The 22,111-nt window shown below is 53.0% G+C and overlaps 2 protein-coding genes across 2 annotated transcripts; both read left to right on the top strand.

Annotated features, from left to right (window-relative positions):
- The first annotated feature begins 4,096 nt into the window (after positions 1-4,096).
- Positions 4,097-10,897, top strand: COMMD4 (COMM domain containing 4). Its single transcript, XM_032417697.1, has 8 exons — positions 4,097-4,166; positions 7,692-7,763; positions 7,972-8,037; positions 8,200-8,239; positions 8,524-8,643; positions 8,762-8,842; positions 9,170-9,346; positions 9,434-10,897. Exons 1-8 carry the CDS (start codon positions 4,164-4,166, stop codon positions 9,472-9,474), a joined length of 600 nt encoding a protein of 199 aa, XP_032273588.1. The 5' UTR covers positions 4,097-4,163; the 3' UTR covers positions 9,475-10,897.
- Positions 10,898-15,088: 4,191 nt separating this feature from the next.
- Positions 15,089-21,872, top strand: NEIL1 (nei like DNA glycosylase 1). The gene is made up of 10 exons (XM_032417696.1): positions 15,089-15,108; positions 16,341-16,796; positions 19,349-19,468; positions 19,560-19,623; positions 19,864-19,963; positions 20,353-20,480; positions 20,862-20,889; positions 21,070-21,131; positions 21,272-21,411; positions 21,615-21,872. The coding sequence occupies exons 2-10, from the start codon at positions 16,363-16,365 to the stop codon at positions 21,673-21,675; spliced, it is 1,137 nt and encodes a 378-aa protein (XP_032273587.1). The 5' UTR covers positions 15,089-15,108; positions 16,341-16,362; the 3' UTR covers positions 21,676-21,872.
- The last annotated feature ends 239 nt before the right edge of the window (positions 21,873-22,111 follow it).

Raw genomic sequence — 22,111 nt, forward strand, 5'->3', positions numbered from 1 at the left:
CTGCACCAGCTTGCATTCCCACCAACAGTGTAAGAGGGATCCTTTTTCTACATCCTCACCAACACTTGTTGTTTCTGGTGTTTTTGATTTTAGCCATTCTGACAGATGTAAGGTGATATCCCACTGTGTATTTGATTTTCATTTCCCTGATGATGAGTGATGATGAACATCTCTTCATGTATCTGTTGGCCATCTGTATGTCTTCATTGGAGAAATGTCTGTTTATGTCTTCTGCCCATTTTTAATTGGATTATTTGTTTTTTGGGTGTTGAGATGTATGAGTTCTTTACATATTTTGGATATTAACCCTTTACTAGTTATGTCATTTGCAAATATCTTCTCCCATACTGTAGGTTGACTTTTAGTTGTATTTTGTGATTTTTATTATGATAATCATTTTTAGTTATATAACTTTATTTTTTTTTTAAGATTTTATTTTTAAATAATCTCTATACCCAATGTGGGGCTTGAACTCACAAATCTGAGATCAAGAGTCACATGCTCTACTGACTAAGCCAGCCAGGCACCCCTAGTTATATAATTTTAACGTATTAAATATCATTTTTAAGAAACATGAAGACTTTCCTTGTGATCTAGCCAGGGTTGACTATAGTTGGCAGAATCAGGAAGCCCTCCATGCACAAGCCCTCTGCCTGGACACCCTCACCCTAAATTTGCTCCCACTGCCCCCTCCACATTCACACCCACCATCACCTCCTATGAGTGAGGCCTCCCCTTTCCCCCAGCCCTGGGTGCCCACCGGAGGACATCATGGTCTCAGAGAGGGGAACTCCTCAGGACAGACACTCTGCTTGACCTATCATCCCAGAGCCTGTCTTAGAGAAGTGGACAGTGGGTATGTGGTGAGTGAGTGAAGGAAGGAAGGAAGGAAAGAAGGAAGGACGAAGGAAGGAAGGAAGGAAGGAAGGAAGGGCCAATCCTAAAAAAGGTGACTTCCTAAGACCTTTTCCCAACAGGTGGAACCATTTCCCCTTTTAGCAGCCCCCTGGGCAGGGACCCAAGTGTAAGAGGTGGGGTGGGTAAAAAGCTCAGTGTTTTCACACTGGGGCTTGCAGTGTGTCTGGGGGTGATCAGGCTGCTGTGGGTGCTGCAACGAGGGTCAGTCTCAGGAAGAGCTCATTCCTGAAATCCCTCTAGGATCCCCCAGGGCCCTAGAGCGCCCTTGCCCCCAGTCACAGCTATGTGGTCCAGGAGGGCCCAGCTGATGGTGAAGGTCCACTGGGGCTTGTCTGTGACTGGCCAACTGGTCCAGCCCAAGGAGCTGACCCTGGTGCCTGTGTCCCCAGTCCCTCGGACCTCCTAAGGGAGACACTCACCTTTGATGTGGGGCTGTTCAACTGTGGCAGCCAGCTGCAGATGAGAGGGAAAGGTAAGGTGGGCCTTGGTGTTAGAAGCCAAAAAGACATCCTGGCCAGAGGCTGGACTGGTTCTCCACTGCCGTCTGTGAAGCAAATGAATAGGGTCTTCAGCAAGTCCCAGTGTTCCTGGGTTCTGGTTGGGGTCCTCCCCTTATGGGCTCAGTGGCTTGGGCTCACCCTGCCCCTCCCCCAGCCTCGCCCCCAGGCCAGGCCAGGGCTTTCAAGACCTTCCAGTTGGGACCTCTGGCTTTCTCTCAGGCTGACAGGAGGTCAGACAGATGTGGCCTGGGCTCCCCTGCTTGCCTCCAGCTCTCCACCTGTGGGGTTCTGACTCCTCTGCCCCAGGTAGGCCAGGAGAGCCTCACACAATGCTCTACCACCCCCGCAGCCCCCCACCCTCCGCCACCCGCTGGCATTCCGTTACTTCTAGTTTTTCTTCAGGTGCTTCTCTTGAATTTTCAAGATAGACTGTCATCTGCAAATACGAGTTTTTTCTTTTCCAACATTTATGCTAATGGTTTTCCCATGTTTTATTTATCTAGAATTAGAGTTTCTCAACACCAGCACGATTGGCATTTTTGGCTAGATAATTCTTTGTTATGGGGGACTGTCCTGTGCCTTGTAGGATGTTTAGCAGCATCTCTGGCCTCTGTCTTCTGGATGCCAGCAGCACTCCCTAGTTGTAACAACTAAAAATATCTCCAGACATTACCAAATACCCCTGAGAGGCAAAATCACCCCCAGCTGAGAACCACTGGCCTAAGCATCTAGAATAATGTTGGATCATAGCAATGCTGGCATATGACTGCTACTGACTTTAATGGGAATCATCTAGGATTGAAGTATCTGAGTAGCTCCTGCTCAGGGCTAGTGTACTGTATCAGAGTTTAATTTGCAAAGAGTAAAAAACATGACTGTCATACAAGTAATGAAAGAATGCGTGTCAAATATTTAATCAATGAGGGAATCAGTAAGATGGTAAAGCAAGTTCAAGTAACATTTTGAGAAGAAGCATTTCTAGTGTGTGTTGAATTAGAGAGGAAGCCTGTTGATGTCTTACAGGGCGATAAAACTGTAATCTTTGGGGTTATCTTTTCTACTAGACAGAAATCTATAAGCTAACATATAACTTATCAGGTACATTTTCCTACATTAATTGTTTTCAAAGTGTAGTCCTCAAAGCGGAAGCATCAGCATCACCTGGGAACTTAAGGGAATTGCACATTTTCCTTTCCTATCCCAGATCTATTTAATTAGAAACTTCGAGGGTGGGAAGCACCTCTGTCTCCCCACGCATTGTGGGTGATACAGATGCACTGTAAAGTCTGGGAACCACTGCTCTAAATAGTCAAATAATCTCTATTTATGAAACAAATCTGTGAGACAATGCTCCAGTATGACATTAAAAGGACACACCACCCACCTTTTGGCCTTGTTTCCAGATTTAAATACTTTGTCTGATGTTAAGTCTCATGTTTGCTCTTTCCTTTTTCAGATACTCTATCAATTTAAGGCAGTTTCCACCTATTCCCAATTTTTCTTTTTTCTCCTTTTGAATCAAAAATGGTTTTCCAAGTCTATCAACAATGTTTTCTTCTTTAACCTATTAATATGATGAAACAGAAGTTGAACCAGTCTTATAATTCTTAAGATGAAGTTTTTCTTTGACATAGTGTAGTATGTTAACACACTGTTGACTTCAACATGCTGATGTTTATGATTTTTAAAAAGCTCTTTATAAATGAGATCGATTTTAGCATGAATTGGGAAGCTTTCTATCTTTTTCTATTTATGGAGCAGTTTAATTGCGATGGGTTCTGTCCTTTGAAAGCTTGAAAGGCTGCAACAATAAAACCAGCTGGGCCTGGTTTATGGGGGGTGGGATATGTAATCGAAAAGAGATCTCAAATTGTTCAATTTCTTCTCTGGTTATCAGTCTATTCTCTAGGATATTTTTGGTGCTGTTGCTGTTTTTTGTTTTGTTTTGTTTTTACCTCTTTAAGTGAATATTGGAAACTTAGTTTTCCTAGTCCATCCTTTGCTCAAACTCACCAGTAAGCAGACTAATGCGACTTAAAACAACCTATTTTTCTCCCATTCGATTGAGAAAAACTAAGATAAACATCTAATGTTGGTGAAGCCACAGGGAGAGTTCTGAGCATGTCAATTGTTACAGCCAATTGTAACTAAGGCAACTAAGAGGAATTCATCAAAATGAAATAAAATACTCAGGCACTCGAAGGAGCTATGCAGGTCACTGGTAATGTTTCCTTATATGGGTGCTGGGGACGTAGGCTGTACAGTTTATGAAAATTCATTTAAGCTTTATACTTACAACATGTACATTTTTCTCTACGTGTATCATATTTCAGTAAACTTTTTAAATGCCTTTAGCCACAGCACAGCCTATAGCTATCTATAAGGGCACGGCTAACTGGCGGGCAACAGGGAACGACCTGAACCCTCCTTCACAAGGGCATCATTCCAAGATCCAGAAAGGGCTCCGGACTCCTGCTCCCTTAAGTCGAACACATTCTATGCCTCCCACTCTCTCTTTCTAGCTAAACCGCGTCGTGAGGCGGGGGTGGCGCCGGTCACTTCCGGGAAGGGTTTCTGGGGAGACAGACAGCGAGCTCACCACTCTCCCCCGGGAGCTCCCAGAGCGGCCATCGGCGCTCGCCCGGGCCCCGCCCCGCCCCGCCCTGGAGGCACCGCCCACACCACGTGACCGCCGCGTCAGCTGACCGGGCGCACCCGGAGGAGGAGGGCCGGTTTCCAGGCGCGATGGTGAGGGCCGCGGGGTGACCGGAGCCGGGGCGCCGGGGCGGGCAGGGAGGCCCCCGACCCTCGCCTATGCGGCCGCGGGCGAGTGAGCGCCGGGGCGGGGAGGTGGAGGCAGCCCCGGCCCCTCGGCAGACACCTGGGTGCGGTCGTGAGGGCCGAGCGTCGGCTGGCAGGGCGGGCGGGCCGCGGGCTTGGAGTCCCGGTGCTTCCTCGGCGGGAAGGAAGGGCCCGCACCCCCCAGGGCAGGAAGTGGAGCTTGCCCGGGACGGGAGCGCTTCCAGGCCTTCCTCGGCCCCCGGACGACCTCCCAGAGGTGCCCTCTTCCCGGCCCTCCTGTGCGACCTGGAGAAGAACTTGCATAGAATGAGGCTCAGTCTCCGCCCTGTTCGGAAGTCCTTTCACCCTTCCCAGAGCCAGAAAGGAGTAGACGTGGGGCTGGGGCTTCTCAACTCCTCCGTCCATTCATTCCTTCAACAGGCTTTGCGTGCCGACTCTACACCATGCAGTGTGCCAGGCATTGGGGCTTAAACTGCAAGAGGCTTGACTTGGCAGTCATAGTTAAGACTTGAGGGGAAGGGACCTAACTGTGCCTTGTGAGTAGCGTTAGGAAGGCTTCCTGAGGGTGACAGCCACCGGAGGGCCTGGGGGCAGGGAAGAAAACTGGCTGGCTGCAGTGCAGTTTGTGTCCCAGGGGTGAGGAGGCTTGGGGAGGGGGGCTCTATCTTCAGACAGAACAGCATGTTCAAAGGCTTCAGGTGAGAGAGAGCATGGCTCGCTAGCAGTGGGTGCACTTCACCTAGCTGGAAGGGTATCAGCTGAAGGGTAGTGAAATACGAGGCTCAACAGGTAACAGAGACCAAATCCTGCTGTGTCTTGAGAGCACGGAAAGGAGTTTAGACTTTAAGAAGAGGGCACTAGGAAGCTAGGAAAATCCTTTCGGCTGACTTGTGGAGGGAGCAGGAGGGGAGCAGAGAGCCCAAGCTGGGGCAGCAGACCCCCAGGGGATGGTGGTGACCTGAGTTAGGGCGGAGAGAGTGGAGCTAGAAGTGGGGAAATGCATGAGGGAAAAGGGAGAGCGGGGTGTCGGCTTGGCTCCCAGGTGGTGGTGCTCAGTGGGGTGGGAAACACAGGACGTGGAGCAGGTTTCCGGGCAAAGAGCAAACATTAACTTTGATAGGTGGCGCTGTGTGAGGTTTCTGCGAGCCACCAGGTGCAGCTGGCTAGAAGACAGTCTAGATTTAAGGGTCTAAGGCTCAGAAGAGAAGCTACAATGCATTTATAACCTGGGGGGTCATCAGCACAGAGGTGGTCATTGTAAGTCTAAAAACATGTAACATCTCAGTGATGTGAGTTGGGAAGAGAGGACCTAGGGCAGAACCTAGAGAAATGCCAGCATTTTAAGAAATGACACAAGGAACATATTCTTGTAAAAAATGTAAATAATACAGAGATGGTAAAAGACTTCTGTGGGTTGAAGTCAGGGGCCCGTGAACTTAGGAAAAATCTCACATCTTAATTTTTACTAACTTCACTGAAATTTAGCATTTCATTCGATTGTGAATATTGGCAACCAGCCCCAGTATCAGCAGCACGTCTGACTTCGTGACCAATAGGAATTCGAGATACTTTCGTATCATATTACAGCTGGTGACATTGTTCACGTATTTATGCAGATCGTTTTTAAGTTATGATGGGTATTAGACTTGCAACATCACATCACCAATTTGTTTGACTATTTTGATAACTTAGTTTCCTTTGCAATCCTATGTATTTTATGCACTTAAAAACATGGTTTTGAGAAAGGCCTATAGGCTTCACCAGATGCCAGATGAGGCTATGGCAGAAAAAGGTTAAAAACTCCTGAAATAGAGACAGAAGTGCAAGACTGTCCTTAATACCCGATCTCCTCACCAGTTGTCCCAGGCCCCTGCCCCAGAGTAATGATGCAGGCCGTGTGCGGAGATCACCTTTTGGGGATTGGGGGAAGGAGGGTGAGCCAGCAAATGAGACCGAGGTCAGGACAGGGAGAAATCCAGGAGAATATGCTGCTTCACCAGGGAGGACGGGTTCATGTGAGATGCTGCCCTCCGTCCTGACCGGCTTCCTCACTCCTGTGCAGGAGTTGGGTAAGAGGAAGGCCAGATTTAGTGACAGTCATTTGTGACCATGGCTAGAGGACTTCATGGGAGGCCCACAAAGAAGCACCAGTGCCGTGGGGTCAGGTGAATAAGAGCAAGAGGGTTGGTGGTTGAAGGATTGTGAAGCAGGTCTGAAGTGGCTGAGAAGATGACTGGTAGGGCCACGTAGAGGACATGGTGTTGCCAGGCTGCAGCGGGCGCCCAGCAGAATCAGGAGAGCGTGGGTGTGAGGTGTCCTCAGTTTGCGGGGTTTTGTTCCCAGCATCTGTAAGCAGCCCACCTGTGAGAGGTGTGGAAAGCTGCACATGTATATTGCTGCGCCCTAGAGCTTTGTCGGGCAGACCGGACAAAGGACAATTGATCCAGGGAATGGAGGATATTGACAAGATGTGGCCGACAGGGTGGGTTTGCATTCTAACAGGAGACAGACCTTGAGTAAATAATAAATGTGATGTCTGCTGTGGAGATCAAGAAAGAAGGATAGGGGCTAGAGCATGATGGAGAAGAGCTATTTTATTTTTTAACAGCTTTACTGAGATAAAATCAACAATAACACATATAAATGTACGGTTCAATAAGTTCTGAAATGTATATGTTCCCACGATCAAGATAATGAACATACCCACTGGCCTCTGAACTTTCCTTGTGCAAGGGGCTGTTTTAGAAAGTATGGTCGGGGCACCTGGTGGCTCAGCTGGTGAAGTGTCTGACTCTCGGTTTCAGCTGAGGTCGTGATCTTCAGGGTCCTGGGACGGAGCCCTGGGTCAGGCTCTGCGCGCCGTGCGGAGTCTGCTTGAGATTCTCTCTCCCTCTCCCTCTGCCCCTCCCTCTCGTTTTCTCGTGCTCTCTCTCAAATAAGTAAATCTTAAAAAAAAAAAAAGGGATTGAGGGAGGGAAGAAGGAAGGAAAGAGGGAGGGAGGAAGGAGGCATGGCCAGAGAAGACCCGTTTGGGCAAAGGCCAGCATGAGGCTGCGAACAGGGTGTGCAGGGGCAGCGAGGACAAGGTGGGAGAGCGCCTGGTGTGACAGGAGTGGCAGGAGGCCAGTGTGGCTGGAGCTAGGGAGGAGAAGGAGGAGGAAGTGAGAGGTCACTGACGTCATGACAAGGACGTTGTTCTGTTCTGTGCTGTACCCCCAACACTTAGATTGGGGTCTGCCACAGTCAATGTTTCCCGAACACATGAATGCCTAGGATAGGCAGCAGAGCAAGGTTCGGCGGCAGGTGGGTCCGTGAGAGGGTTCTCTAAACGGCCTGGTGATAGGAGAGAACAAGTGGCCACAGGGCATCCATGTTGGACAGGGAGCAGGGATCCCCGAAGAGCAATAATGGGGGAGACACCTGGCCGCACCTCAGGCCTCCATCCTGACCGGCTGCCTCACTCCTGTGCAGAGGTTCCGGTTCTGTGGTGATCTGGACTGTCCTGACTGGGTCCTGGCGGAGATCAGCACGCTGGCCAAGATTGTTGAGTGCACGGGGTCTTCTGGGGGGGAGGAGGCAGGGATTGGGGATGAGGGCTTTGGGGATGGAGGGTGGTGAGGTCACTCTGAGGTTGGGGCCTCAGTGCCCTCAGCTTGTCCTAGCCTGCTGTGTGATTCTAGTCCTGTGGCCAGCCCCCCAGCATGGAGGGGTGGGTGGGCCAGTTGGGCTCATGCAAGGCCTTCCCCTCCAGTCCTCCGTGAAGCTGAGGCTGCTGTGTAGCCAAGTGCTGAAGGAACTTCTGGGACAGGGGATTGATGTGAGTGCGGGGCCCAGCACCCCACTGCCCCATGACCCTGTGATCCCTACTGCCCTGAAAGTGCACCAGACCCAGGGAGGTGGGCAATCAGGATGCAGGCTGGGGTGCAAGTGGCTGGTGAGCAGGGGCCTGGCACCCCCTGAGGGCCTCCTCTCCCCATAGTACGAGAAGATCCTGAAGCTCACCGCTGATGCCAGGTTTGGTGAGTGCCCCGCTGAGTCCGCAGACCTTTGGGCCCCCGCGGGTACTTGGCCTGGGGCTTAGCACAGAGGCCCCTCCTCCCAGCAGCCTGTCCTGCCGCACTTGCCTCAGCAGAGGGGGAAGAACGGTGTCGCCAGTCCCGGCCTCTGCCAGTTCCGGGGGTGGGGGGCAGTAGCAGTGCTCACTGCTGTGCTGTGAGCTGAAGATAGTGGGGCAACAAGAAGGTGGCTGAGGCCACAGTGACACCCCCTCCCCCCCCCCCGGGGTACCCCCCCCCCCCCCCAGAGTCGGGCGATGTCAAGGCCACGGTGGCAGTGCTGAGTTTCATCCTCTCCAGTGCGGCCAAGCATAGTGTGGATGGCGAGTCCTTGTCCAGTGAACTGCAGCAGCTGGGGCTCCCCAAAGGTACGGGTGTGCAGGCAGGCATGTGTGCCAGGCCCTCTGGGCTAGGAGCCTGAGACCTGCCCTGCGAGCAGTCTGAGCCCCCACCTGCTACATCAGGGGCCCTCCATTCTGTCCCCAGAGCACGCGGCCAGCCTGTGTCGCTGCTATGAGGAGAAGCAAAGCCCCCTACAGGAGCACCTGCGGGCCTGCAGCCTGCGTGGTGAGTGTGGGAGGGGGCCGGGGTGGGCTTTGGGCTCCATTCTAGAAGGTACATGCTTCATGGGAGGTGCTTGTTCTCAGAAGACTTAACCCTGGTCACATGTCAAGCAGTCACGGAGCCAGAACTCCTGACTCCAGCCCAGATTTCTTTCCTCTGAGATCTGCTGTGGATAATCTCACTACTGATTATTGAGCACCTTCCCTGGGTCAGAGGGATGAGAGGTTCTCAAAGGTCCCACAGCCTTGAAGGGTCGAGAGTGGAGCCAGGTGTGGGCTGAGGGCAGTGTGGCTTACCAGCCTGTGATCCTGAGGGCCCCCCGTTTCACAGTGAATAGGCTGGCAGGTGTGGGCTGGCGGGTGGACTACACCCTGAGCTCCAGCCTGCTTCGGTCCGTGGAAGAGCCGATGGTGCACCTGAGGCTGGAGGTGGCAGCTGCCTCAGGTGCCCCAGCCCGGCCTCTGGCCATGTCTCTCTCAGCAGACAAGTTCCAGGTCCTCCTGGCAGGTGAGACTCTGCTGTACCTGGAGGGGGGAGGGGCCCTCCCAGATCCCACCTGACTGCCACCCACCTGCTCACCTCTTCCCTTTGCAGAACTGAAGCAGGCTCAGACCCTGATGAGCTCCCTGGGCTGAGGAGAAGGGTGTTTGGGGCCCATGTTGAGTTGCTGCGCTCCGAACTCCTCTTCGTGGGTGGCCCCAGCTCCAGGACCCTGGAGGCCTGGCCTCCCAGATCTCTGGCTTGCTAGGTTCCCACTTGAGAATTCAGCGTAAGGATTCTGAGGACTTTTCCAGCATTGCCTTCCCTCCCCCATGACAGTCACTTGTCAACAGTTTTCATGAGCAGGAAGAATAAACAGAAGTGTAAAGGAGTGTGTGCACAGGTTTCTTTTTGGGTTCAGATGAAAGGTTTTTGTGAGAGAAACCAAGTGACATACAGACCTCCCTGACCCATTACTCATTTCCCTTTTCAACTACTGGTTGAGGCAGGTCCGGGGTGAGGCAGAACAAGGACCACAATGACACAGCTTGTGTGGGGAGAGGAGAATTGGGGTTCTAGCTCGCAGTCCTGTGCTGGCCTTGTCTGCAGGCGGGCAGTAAGCACGTGGCCCCAGTGCCAGATGCCCCGAGTAGAGAAAGGAGAGAGCCCTGCTCTTCCTGCCGTCTTCGTTTGATAGAGAGAGGAGGGTCCCTGTCTGAACCGCTCATTGGCAAGAGGAGTGGGGTTAGGGACTGAATGTTTGTGTCCACCCCCAAATTCCTATGCGGAAGCCCTGACCCCTCAATGAGATGGTCTTAGGAGATGGGGCTTTGGCTAGTAATTAGGTTTAGATGAGGTCATGAGAGTGGGACCTTCATGAAGGGGTTAGGCCCTTATAAGAAGAGAAAGACAGACTCTGTCCAGAACCTGTACCGAGAAAAGGCCACATGAGAACAGCAAAGCAGGAGAAGGCCCTCACTAAGAACCAAATCTGCCAGCTCCTTGATCTTGGACTTCCCAGCCTCTGGAACTCTGAGAAATAAATGTCTGTTGTCGAAGCCACCCAGTCTCTGGTATTTTGGGACAGGACCCTGAACTAAGACAAGTGGCCTAGAACATCTTGGGGTGCAGGGAAGCTACCAGACAATAACGAGTGCTGTCAGGAGGAGCCAGCTTGTCCCACTGGCCAAAGATGCGACAGTTTTAAGCATCAAAAAGTTAAGGACTTACTCGTCCTGACCTCTGCTTCTGGAAAAATGGAACAGATGCACTTCCCCCATTCCTCTCACCAAGTACAGCTGAAAACCTTGGACATTACATATAAAACAAACAGGAGACTCTGAAAGGTGAAGAGAAGGCAGATTCGCTGAGATCCTGAGGAACTGAAGAACAGCAGAGCAGAGCAGTCCTTAGGCTTCCTTTTTGCTCCCTGTGTCCTGGGCTGGGTGCTGGAGACTGGCAACCTGAGAAACACCAGCACACAGACTGGAAGCTCGACTAAAGCATGCTCTCTTGAGCCAGGGGATCAGGAAAGGGGCCATCTGGCAAGACAGGAGACTTACTGATGATAACTGCTCTCCTCCGGTCACACCACAAAGAAACTGCAGCCCCTCTTCCACCCCACCCCACCCCCGGCACATACATACATATATTATATATATGTGTGTGTGTGTGTGTATATAGATATATATTTTTTTTTAAGAGAGTGTGTGAGCAGGGGAGGGGAAAAGGGAGGGAGAGAATCTTAAGCAGGCTCCACGCTCAGCACAGAGTCTGACATGGGGCTCGATCTCATGACCCTGAGATCATGACCTGGGTCGAAATGGAGACTCAGGTGTTTGACCAATTGAGCCACCCAAGTGCTCCAAGAAGATTTAGATAAGATCCAGTGTCTCAAAACCCCAAATGTCCAGGATTCAAACTAACAAACTGAGAGTTAAGAAAATCTCAACTTGAATGAGAAAACACAACAGATGCCAACACTAAGATAACTCTGACTTGTATGGCAAGGATTTTAAAGTAGCCATCATAAAAATGCCTCAAGTCTTAACAAAGAAATAGAAGATACAAAGAATGAGATAGAAGTTTTATTTTTTTTTTATTTTTTAAAGATTTTATTTATTTTTTGACAGAGACAGAGAGGGAACACAAGCAAGGGGAGTGGGAGAGGGAGAAGCAGGCTTCCCGCGGAGCAGGGAGCCCGATGTGGGGCTCAATCCCAGGACCCCGGGATCATGACCTGAGCCAAAGGCAGACGCTTAATGACTGAGCCACCCAGGTGCCCCGAGATAGAAGTTTTAGAACTGAAATCTGTAATAAAGTAAAAATGAACTGGACTGAACAACAGAAGAAAGAATCCATAAATTTGAAGATAATCATAGAAATTACCCAATCTGATCAACAGAAAATAGTTTGGAAAATAAACACACAGAAAACAAACAGAGCCTCGGAGCCTGCAGGACTGTAACATAAGATCTAATATTCATGTCATCAGAGTCCCAGAAGGTGAGGAGAAAGAGGGTGGAACAGAAAAAACATGCAAAGAAATCATGGCTACAAATTTCCCCCGTATGGCCAAAGACCTAAGCCTGCAGAGTCAAGAAGCTGAATGAATCCCATTTGGGTTAAACCCAAAGAAATCCATGCCAAGGTGCATCATACAACAAACTTCTGAAAACTAAAGAAAAAAAAATCTTGAAAGCAGCAAGAGTGAAATGACACTTTACCTTATGGGGGGAAAGCAAATGAGTGGATTTCTTGTCAGAAACCATGGAGGCCCAAAGGAAGAAGCACATTTTTCAGGTCTGAAAGAAAAACGTCAACTGAGAATTCTGTATTCAGCGAAAATTACCTCAAGAGTAAAGGGGGAACTCAAGATAGTTATGAAGGATAACTAATATAGTTTGTCACCAGCTGACCTAACCTAAAAAAGGTGAAAGGAGGACCTCTGAACAGAAAGGAAATGATAAGGAATCTTGGAACATCAGGGAGGAAGAACAATGGAAGGAGTGAAGTTTTGGATACAGTTAGACTTTCCTTGAGCATTTTAAATTATGTTCAAGAGTTGGAGCAAAACATAAAACATTGTTGGATGTGGTTCTTAAAGTATGTAGAGGAAATATGTAAGGTTATTATAAACAGGTTATTATAAACAGGAAAGAGTAAAGGGGGCAAGGTTTCTACACTTAGAATGTCAACACCAGCGGACTGTGACGAGTACGTGTGTAGAGTATCTAGAACAACTACCTCAAAGGCTGTGCAATGTACTACACTCAAAACCAAAACTGGTAAGTCAAACTGGAGTTCTAAAAATTCAGGTAGCCCACAGGAGGGCAAGAAGAAAACAAAAGAGAAGTGGAATAAACAAAAATAAAGTGGCAGACAAAAGATCACAGAAAATTCTAAGTGTCTTCAAACGTTTCACATTAGCTTGATTTCCCAGGTTGCATTCCCTCTTCTGTGCTGTCACAGACTCCCACAGGTTGTAATATGGCATTGTCATTTTGTGTTTACTCATTTGCCTCTTTTACCCTTCTGAATCTCTTAAGGATGGGAATTGTGTTCCTGTGTGTGTGTAGTCCCAGTGCCTGATAGGTACTCCTTCAGTCAGTGGGGGGTCAGAGAGGGGCGGCAATGGGTTTCCTGGTGTTGAATGTAAAAAAAAAAAAATCCATGAATTGGTAATAGAAAAGAGTCTATAAAAGACAAAGTCCCTCCCCCCAAAAAAACCCCAAATGACCCCTAATTTGTCACCATTGGAACTTACTGCACCAAATTCTTAGTCTGAAAATTGATCATTAGAGGGAAGGAATTCAGAATTTATCCTATCTTTTTAACATTTCAGGACAACTAAATGGCCTTAGTCAAAGAGGTAAAGCTCTTCTTTACAGAAGAATTCCAGCTAAGGTACATGGAATGAGAGAAAACCACCACTTTGTAATTCCCAGTTAAATACTTGATTGAGGCAAGGATCATCGAGGATGATAGAGCCATTAGGTGAAAAGTTTACATGATGTGAAATGATATTTGCTAAAGAATCCCCTCACACAAACAGTCCAGCGCCCCCCAGCTGGTAACTGGATAAACACGGTGGCTCGCTACACAGTGGAATACTACTCAGCAATCAAAAGAAAACCTCTAATACGCATAACAACATGGATGGATCTCAATGCATTATGCTAAGAAGCCAGACTCAGAAGGCTACATACTGAAGGTTCCATTCATGAGATATTATGGAGAAGACCAAAAGGATAGGGACAGGAAGCAGATCAGTGCTTGCCAGCGGGGGAGGGGGGATGTGTTGACTACCCGGGGCGTAGGCAAATTACAGGGGTGGGGGGGAATGTATTCTTTGATTGTGGCCATAGTCAATGTGAGTGTATATATTTGTCAAAACTCACACTCTAAAAAAAAAAAACAAACAACTCAGACTCTACAAATGGTGTATATTACTGTATATAAATTATACCTTAATTTAAACAAAACAAAAAGAGACCAACCTACAAAGAAATCACCCCATCGATTACTTAGTGGTCACAAGGTGTGAAACGTATCTTTACAAAGCAGAGACTGGCTGCCACAACCTCACCCATGATCAATTTCAGCCTCACTGATGTTGGACAACCAGATGTTGGGTGTCTCCTAATGTGATGCAACTTGGAGTACAGAGCACCCAGGAAAGAGAGAGATGTATCTAAGGAAACATTCAGACAAATCCAGAATGTGATGGGGCAGCTCAAAAAACAACTGGCTTGGACTCCAGAAAGGTCAGTATCATGAAAACCAAGAAAAAAAAAAGGGGTGGGGTGAGTGGGAGATGGAGAGGGTGGTTCCATCTAAATAAAAAATGATTAAAGAGACCTATAACCCTTGATTGGACTCTGCTTTGAACAGATCAGCTATAAAAGACATTTTGGGGACAATTAGGGAAATTTGAATGTGGACTAGGTATTAGATGGTATTGATTTTATTAGGTATGATAAATGCGGCTTTGTAGGATATTGCTTTTTAGAGATGCATGTTGAAGTATTAGGGATGCAATGTCGCAGTTCGCATAGTTTATTTCAGAATCCTTCCGCCCAAATGAGGAGGAAGCAGAAGTTATATGAAGGGGCAGATCCCGGCTATGGACCAGGCACCTGTGCCGACCACACTTAAGATGGAATGCAAGCTCCTTACAGAGGCCTCTTTAGACCAGACCTGACCATCTGAAGTGGGTTCTGCTTCTCCGCCCGTTTTTTGTTGCTTGGCTGCACTTGCCACCCGGCAGGTGGTGATGGTGCTTCTGTTTATGTGTTACGTCTGACTGTGCCTGGATTCTTAGGGGCCACCATCGGGTCCCCAGGGCCTGCGTTTATCAAGCACCTGCGCGCCCTACGCACAGCTGCAGGCGCCTCGGCCTCGGGACCTTGTTGCTTGCTGTTTCCTGCTGGAAGGGCCGACCCTGTCGGGACTAGCCGGGTGACTTGCTAGTCACGGAGCCACGGAGACAGCTGCAATTCGGGACCTCAGACCTGACCCGATCCCGCCGGCGCGGAGCAGCGGGAAGCCAGGTTCCTCCGCCACCTCCCGGCCAGGTGACAGCCCCAAAGCCTTTCCCACACTCGGGGCCCCCAGCCCATCCCGGCCAGCCTCTGCCACCTGCCCGAGAAACTACACTTCCCAGCAGGCGCCGGAGCGGCGACCTCAGCTCCCAGCGTGCTCTTGGGCGCGGCCCGACTCCCCTCCCCCCCTCCCCCGCGTTAACCCCTCAGTGGCTGCAGGCTGGCGGGGAGCCGCGCGGGGAGCAGGTTACCCGGGGGCGGCGGTGCTGCAGAGCTGAGGAGGGGATGGGGTTCGGGGACCTTGGGGAGCTGGGGTTAGCCGAGGACGGGCAGCGGGGCGGGGTGGTGAAGGGGAGGTGAGCACTAGGGTGCCCGCCCTGCGGAAGTTAGGAATCTGGACGTTCACCTTTTCCCGAAAAACGAAGCCTTTCGGGTGCCAGAGCCCGGACGGCGCTGAGGAGGGGGACAGGGGTAAGGCAGTCTGCCCTCCCTGGCTAAATGCCCCTCTTGCCCCACACAAAACCTGGCCTTGATCTGGGCAGGTCCCGGAAAAAGGAGGGTGGAAACTCCCCTCCCGCAGCCAGGCGTGGGCGGCGGCGGGCTGGACGGAGTTCGCTTCCCTCGGCCCCGACGCTGATGTGGGCGTTTCCTGTGCGCCCCCGGACCTTGACCCGGAGCTCCGGAGCCCTTCCTGTGACCCCTGTCCTCCTCCCTCCGAGCCGTGGGCACCTGGTTCCAGCGCACCTGCCTTCCCTCCTCCTCGTCCTCGCTCTGGTCCCGAGCAGTGCGTCGTGGCAGGCCGGTCCCCGCCGCGGGCGGAGTCCCTAGCAGCGTTCGCCCAGTTCTCGTCCCCCCGGCGGGATCGGGTTCCCTCCCTCAGTTGTTGTGGAGCAGGTGCAGGCCGGGTCCCAAGAAGCGGAGTCGTGAGCAAGCAGAGCTTGTACTCTGGGGTGGGAGTGGAGGTAGAGGCAGACAACAAACAAGATCATTTCCGATTCTGGGGGTGCCATGAAAAGAAAACTCGTGGGCGGGGGGATGCTGCCTCCAGAGGGTGGTCGGGGAGGGCCTCTCTCAAGTGTCCCAGACTGAAGGGACAGCAGGGGCAAAGACGTGGGGCTGGGAGGACGGTGCTTGGAGCCAGTGAGTGAGGGGGAGTGTGGGAGGAATGAGAGGACTGTGTGGGCCCAGGAAGGATCTGGACTTGATTCTAAAAGCAGTGGGGGCTCATGAAAGCCCCATGGAAGGTGTTAAATAAGGCAGAGTCTCGCTTCCCCAGCCTGAGCTCCATAGTGCCGTGGGCTTTCTCAGCACTTTCAGGTGGGGACCAGGACCTGTGACCGGGCCAGTTGACTTGTCCGCCGATCCCAGCTGGTAGTGGCCCCCTGTGGCCCTCAGGGTTCTCCTTTATAAAATGGGGGAATAATTTCTACCTCACAAGGTGCCCCTTGGCCCCACCCGCTGTCATCCTCCCCCCACAGGGCCCGGCCACCCGCGCACAGAATGCCTGAGGGCCCCGAGCTGCATCTGGCCAGCCGCTTCGTGAACGAGGCGTGCAGGGGGTTGGTGTTTGGCGGGTGTGTGGAGAAGTCACCCGTCAGCCGCAACCCTGAGGTGCCCTTTGAGAGCAGTGCGTACTGCATCTCATCCTCGGCCCGTGGCAAGGAGCTGCGCCTGACCCTGAGCCCCCTGCCTGGGGCCGAGCCCCCACGGGGGCCACTGGCCCTGGTCTTCCGATTCGGCATGTCTGGCTCCTTCCAGCTGGCGCCCCGGGATGCGCTGCCGGCCCACGCCCACCTGCGCTTTTACACAGCTCCCCCCGGCCCCCCACTCGCCCTCTGCTTCGTGGACATCCGCCGCTTCGGCCACTGGGACCTCGGGGGCGAGTGGCAGCCCGGCCGCGGGCCTTGTGTCTTGCTGGAGTATGAGCAGTTCAGGTAGGCCCAGCACCAGGCGTGAGGAACAGAGTCTTGGGCTCCGGGCCTGGCTCTGTGAGTGCCTCGCTGGCCAGTGAGGGGCAAATCTAGTCCCCTCTGGTCCTCAGTCCCTTTGTGTGTCGACCAGGACAGTGTCCTTTCCCGGGGACAGCTCTCTGAGCTAATGGATGTGGAACCCCGCAACTGATGTTGGGGGGGGCAAGAGGAGGATGGGCAGGCCTGCCCTGAGGACACATGGCCAGTTCGTGTCAGAGCTGGGGCTCAGCATCCCACTCTGCTTCTCGGAGGCTAAGAAGAAAGGTGAAGGGGCTCTAACAGCCTGGTAAGAAAGGTGGCTGAGCAGGAAGGAACTGCTTCAAAGCGGTGGCCGGGGGACTGCCTCATGACACGGTTTCTGAATCGGGCTTGCGGTCTCCCACATTCTGCCTGCCCACTGGTCTGTGACTGTCCCATGGTCTCTGCCAGAGGGGTCGCCACCCCACCTGGGATGTGATGCGTGTCACAGAGGATGGCACGCTGCCGGCCACTTCCCTTCTTCTAAAGGTGAAACATGAATGGGTTTCTATTTCGTGCCAAGCCCTCCGCCAGGTGTCGGGGGTACCGCAGTGAGCAAGATGGATGTGGTCCCTCTCCCACAGAGCTGCAGTTCAGATAAGTCAGGGGGAACAAGGAACAAAGTGGATGAATTTAAATAGACACATGCCTGAAGAAAAATCCAAGAAGTGGAGAATGACTCTTGGCCGGGTTGGGCGGGGGTGGGGTGGGGGGAGGATTAGGAAAAGACCACTCTAGGTGACATTTGAGCCAAGGCCTGCCCGATGAAAAGGAGCCAGCCTTTGCAAAGTCCTAGAGGAAAAGCACTGTAAGGGACAGAATCACAGACTCAAGGCCTGCAGTGGACTTAGCCAGTCCTCCCTTCCTTGGGGCTGGCGTGCTTTCCGTTGGGCCTGAGACTTGGTTGTCCCGGGTGGGTCAGGGCGTCTTGAGCACTTGACTCCTGGCCTTCCCAGGCTCGACCCTGAGTGCACCCCAGGGAAGTGTCTGTCACCGTCCTGGAGTCCTCCCATCCAACTTTCCTGGGAAGTCATGGCACAAGTTCACTCTCTGCCACCTGGCTCTCAGGTTTCTCCCACCTGCGAATTTCGGCTGTTTTCTTGGTCTCACAGCTGGGGAGCTTGCAGGGGTCTGCTCCCCTTAGTGCTCTGACCACCTAGGCTAATGCTCCACACTTCCCTTTACCCCAAACTCTGTCTTCTGGCCCCTACTTCATAAGCTCCTCGTGCCCGTTACTGAGTCAGTCTCGCCAGGAACCTTTCCCACAAAGAAACGAGGTGCATTTCCTCTTTGTGGGGGTGAGGAGGGATCGGGGACCCCTGGAGGTGGGGTGGGGGCTGCTGGGACACTCGCTAGCCAGGACTTGTCACCACACACCTGCTACACAGAGCCAGCACCAGCTTCCTTGAAGGCAGGGAGCTCCAGACTGCATGCGCACCTGAGCTCCTGGGGTCACCTTGTTCTCTACCCAAGACCCTTGAACCTGAGGCTCTTTGGTGATAGACACACAACATCTACAGACTCATGTGTTTCCTTGAACACGTTCCTTTTTCTTTTTTAAGATTTGATTTATTTGACAGAGACACAGCAAGAGAGGCGACACAAGCAGGGGGAGTGGGAGAGGGAGATGCAGGCTTCCCGCCGAGCAGGGAGCCCGATGTGGGGCTCGATCCCAGGACCCTGGGACCATGACCTGAGCCGAAGGCAGACGCTTAACGACTGAGCCACCCAGGTGCCCCGCATTCTTTTTTTAAGACTTTATTTGATGGGGCGCCTGGGTGGCTCAGTCGGTTCAGCGTCTGCCTTCGGCTCAGGTCGTGATCCCGGGGTCCTGGGATCGAGCCCCGCATCGGGCTCCCTGCTCGGCGGGAAGCCTGCTTCTCCCTCTCCCATTCCCCCTGCTTGTGTCCCCTCTCGCTGTGTCTCTCTCTGTCAAATAAATAAAATCTTTATTAAAAAAAAGACTATTTATTTGAGAGTGAGCACAAGCAGTGGGAGGCGCAGTGGGAGAGGGAGAAGCAGGGAGCCCGACCACGCGGGGCTGGATCCCAGGACCCCAGGATCATGACCCGAGCCGAAGGAAGACGCTTAACCAACTGAGCCACGCAGGCGCCCCGAACACATTGCTTTTGATTGGTATTTTTCACTTTTCATAATGAATTCAAATCTCATACTGGTGTTTCCAATAAATAGGAAATTATTTCCAATAAATAGGAAAATGGAGGGCGCCAGCTCAGCAGGGAGTCTGCTTCTTTGCCTCTCCTCTGCCTCTCTCTCAAATGAATAAACAAAATCTTTAAAAAAGGAAAAAAAAAAAAAGGAAAATGGAGGTTCCCGCTGCCAAAATAGCACTGAGGCTGGGAAAGCGGGAACTGGGACTCCCACGTTCCTTCCCCTTGCACCCAGGTACCCTTAGCCCCTCTCTATCCTGTGGCAAGGCCTCAGGGATGGGGGCAGAGATGGGGTCTCATGTGCCCGGGCTGGCTGTGTTCCTCCAGGGAGAACGTGTTACGAAACCTAGCGGACAAGGTCTTTGACCAGCCCATCTGCGAGGCCCTCTTGGACCAGAGGTTCTTCAATGGCATCGGCAACTATCTTCGGGCAGAGATCCTGTACCGGTCAGCGGGACGGCCATGAGGACTAGGGAGGGCTGGGTGCACCCACATTCTCCACTGCTTAGCATGGCTCCCTCTCTCCACCCCACTGCAGGCTGAGGATACCCCCCTTCGAGAAGGCCCGCGAGGTTCTGGAGGCGCTGCAGCAGCGCAGGCCGGTGAGGGTGCGGGGAGGAAAGCGGACAGACGCAGCAGAGCAGGCCGACAAGTGTGTAGGCTGGGTTAGGTCTCCAGCTTTGGGCCCATTTCCCTTTCTCTGCAGTGTCAGGGGTCGGGGGCAGATGGATTGTCTCTGAGTCCTGCCAAGCTCCTGGGGTTCTGCTCCCCGTTGCTCAGCTGCCTTCTGAGTGGCCCTGCCTCATGCTGACAGCCAGTTCCTGCCTCTGCCCCTTCTCCAGAGCCCGGAGCTGACTCTGAGCCAGAAGATCAGGGCTAAGCTGCAGAACCCAGACCTGCTGGAACTGTGTCACTCCGTGCCCAAGGAAGTGGTCCAGCTGGGTGAGGCCTGGGAGCCAAAGATGGCTCTACCTCTGCTTCAGTAAACTGTGTAACCCCAGGGCACTTCCTGCCCTACCTGGGGTATGGATGTCTGTAGATCTAGTTGTTGCTACAAGCAACAAGCCTCCTCACTTGTTAGGTATCTATGTCCTCTGAGCAGCCCAGAAGGCAGGCCGGACAAGGATTATTCACCCCACCCCAGGATGGGAAAGCCATGGCCCAGAGTGGGGAAGCCACCAGCCTGAAGGCACACAGCTGGAGGATGGAGAGCCTCGGCCCCCTGACTCAGTCCGTCAGCTAGTAGCTGAGGTCTGGGCCAGGCCGACCAGGCTCCCCCTCCTCCCAGCCTGAGTCCGCCCTGACTTCGGCCTGGTTCCTCTGTCCCACAGGGGGCAAAGGTTACGGGCCGGAGAGTGGGGAGGACGACTTTGCCGCCTTTCGAGCATGGCTTCAGTGCTACGGCATGCCCGGCATGAGCTCCCTGCGGGACCGGCGTGGCCGGACCATCTGGTTCCAGGTTTGGGCCCTAATCTCACATAGGCAAATGGAGATCCCGAGGAAGCTAGTGGGGTGGACAGACCTGGGGTCACAGCAGGACAGGAGCTGGGGTCTCCCAGGAGCAGATGTCCAGGGCCTGCCGTTGCCCCCAGGGGTCACACTGTCCCCCATGCTTTACCCCTCCTCTCTTCAGCCCCAGGGTCCCAGCCAGTAGAGTAGCCCACGGCAGGGTGGCCTTGTTGATGTGGGCTCCCACCTGCGGAGGACGGGGCGGTCAGAGGGGCTTCTTAGGGGAGTAGCTCCACTGATTTGGAAGGATAGCTGTGAGCTCTGCCTCTCCAAGGAAAACTCCCCCTGCCCCAGCCAGGTTGATTCCTGAATTCTCCTCATTCTATTTTAGGGGGATCCTGGACCCCTGGCACCCAAAGGTAAGCTACTCTTAATGTAATAAGCTGGGAGAGCAGGAAGGACTAGTTGCTTGCAAGAGTTACATCACCCTTCTCCATCCCAGTCCCCACTCCACCCCTGGGAGTCACCCCAGAGCAGGAGTCTGCAGAAAGGGGGCTGAGGGCATAGGACCCTCCCGCCCCAGTGTCCGTGTCCTGCAGGAGGCAAGTCCCGCAAGAAGAAATCCAAGGGAGCACAGCAGGGGCCTGAGCACAGAATGGAGGTATGGCTCCTCCCTGCATTCTCCCCTGCCCCGCCAGCTGCACCTCCCAGGTGCCCTCCCTTGACAATGGGAGGCAATGGTGGGTCCTCACCAACCTCTGAACTGCTCACGGAGCCCCTTGGGGACCTGTATCTCCTCAGGACCCTCTCCTTCCAAGCACGGCCCCTCCCAGGACACGTGGGGCACACAGAGGCCCTCCTGAGCAAAGTAGAGTAGAGCAGCCTGAGGGCACCAGCCTCCAGCAGGACCCAGAGGCCCCCCGAGTTCCTGAGAAGCTCAGGTGCGCCTTGCTCAGCATGCTGCTCTGGGGAGAGAAGGCTCTGCAGGGGGAAGGGATGGCAGCGCAGGGGGAAGGGATGGCAGCGCAGGCGGGAGGACTGTGGACGGAGGCGGGGGGAGGGGGGCGGGGGCAGGCCGCTGGGGCAGCCCTCAGCCTGGGGTCTGAGCTGCCGCCTCACCTGCCCTCCTCCCGGGCCACCGCAGACCCCGAAGGATCAAAGCTGACACCCCATCCTTGGAGAATGAGGGGACGGCAGCCTCCTAGCTGGAGGGCGTCCTTGCTCGCGTCCACCCGCGTCCTCTGCTGAGCCCTTTGGGGCCTGGGCGGCTCACCGGAAGCAGGCTGGAGCTGCTGGGGGCCAGGTGCCCCTGGCCCTGTGGCTGTTCCCTGCACACCTCTGATGTTTTTAATTGTACCCCACCTTCCCCATTTTCTAAGCCCACATGAAAAATGCTGTCATTTTTAATAAACTAATACACTTGAATTTCTTGGCACTTCTTGGGCTGGCTGCAGAAGGTCTGGGAAGGCCAACCTGGGAGAACCTGCTGCCTGACCTTGGAGACTGGAGAGCCACCTGGGCAAGGCTGACTGAGCCCCATCCCAGTCCTCCAGGCCCTGGCTCTCAGAGGATGGCCTGCCTCTGCAAGTACAGCCTCTCAGAGGTGGTGTAGAGACCCCGGCCCGGGCAGCGGGGGAGGGG

Source organism: Phoca vitulina, unplaced genomic scaffold (assembly GCF_004348235.1).
Source record: "Phoca vitulina isolate PV1807 unplaced genomic scaffold, GSC_HSeal_1.0 scaffold20, whole genome shotgun sequence".
Lineage (NCBI taxonomy): Eukaryota > Metazoa > Chordata > Mammalia > Carnivora > Phocidae > Phoca > Phoca vitulina.

Coding starts and splice junctions, on each gene's coding strand:
- NEIL1 (XM_032417696.1), top strand. CDS start 16,363: ATGCCTGAGGGCCCCGAGCTGCATCTGGCCAGCCGCTTCGTGAACGAG. Junction 19,469..19,559: donor CGGGCAGAGATCCTGTACCG/GTCAGCGGGACG, acceptor ACCCCACTGCAG/GCTGAGGATACCCCCCTTCG. Junction 21,132..21,271: donor GGCCTGAGCACAGAATGGAG/GTATGGCTCCTC, acceptor GTATCTCCTCAG/GACCCTCTCCTTCCAAGCAC.
- COMMD4 (XM_032417697.1), top strand. Junction 8,038..8,199: donor TTCTGGGACAGGGGATTGAT/GTGAGTGCGGGG, acceptor CTCTCCCCATAG/TACGAGAAGATCCTGAAGCT. Junction 8,644..8,761: donor GCAGCTGGGGCTCCCCAAAG/GTACGGGTGTGC, acceptor TTCTGTCCCCAG/AGCACGCGGCCAGCCTGTGT.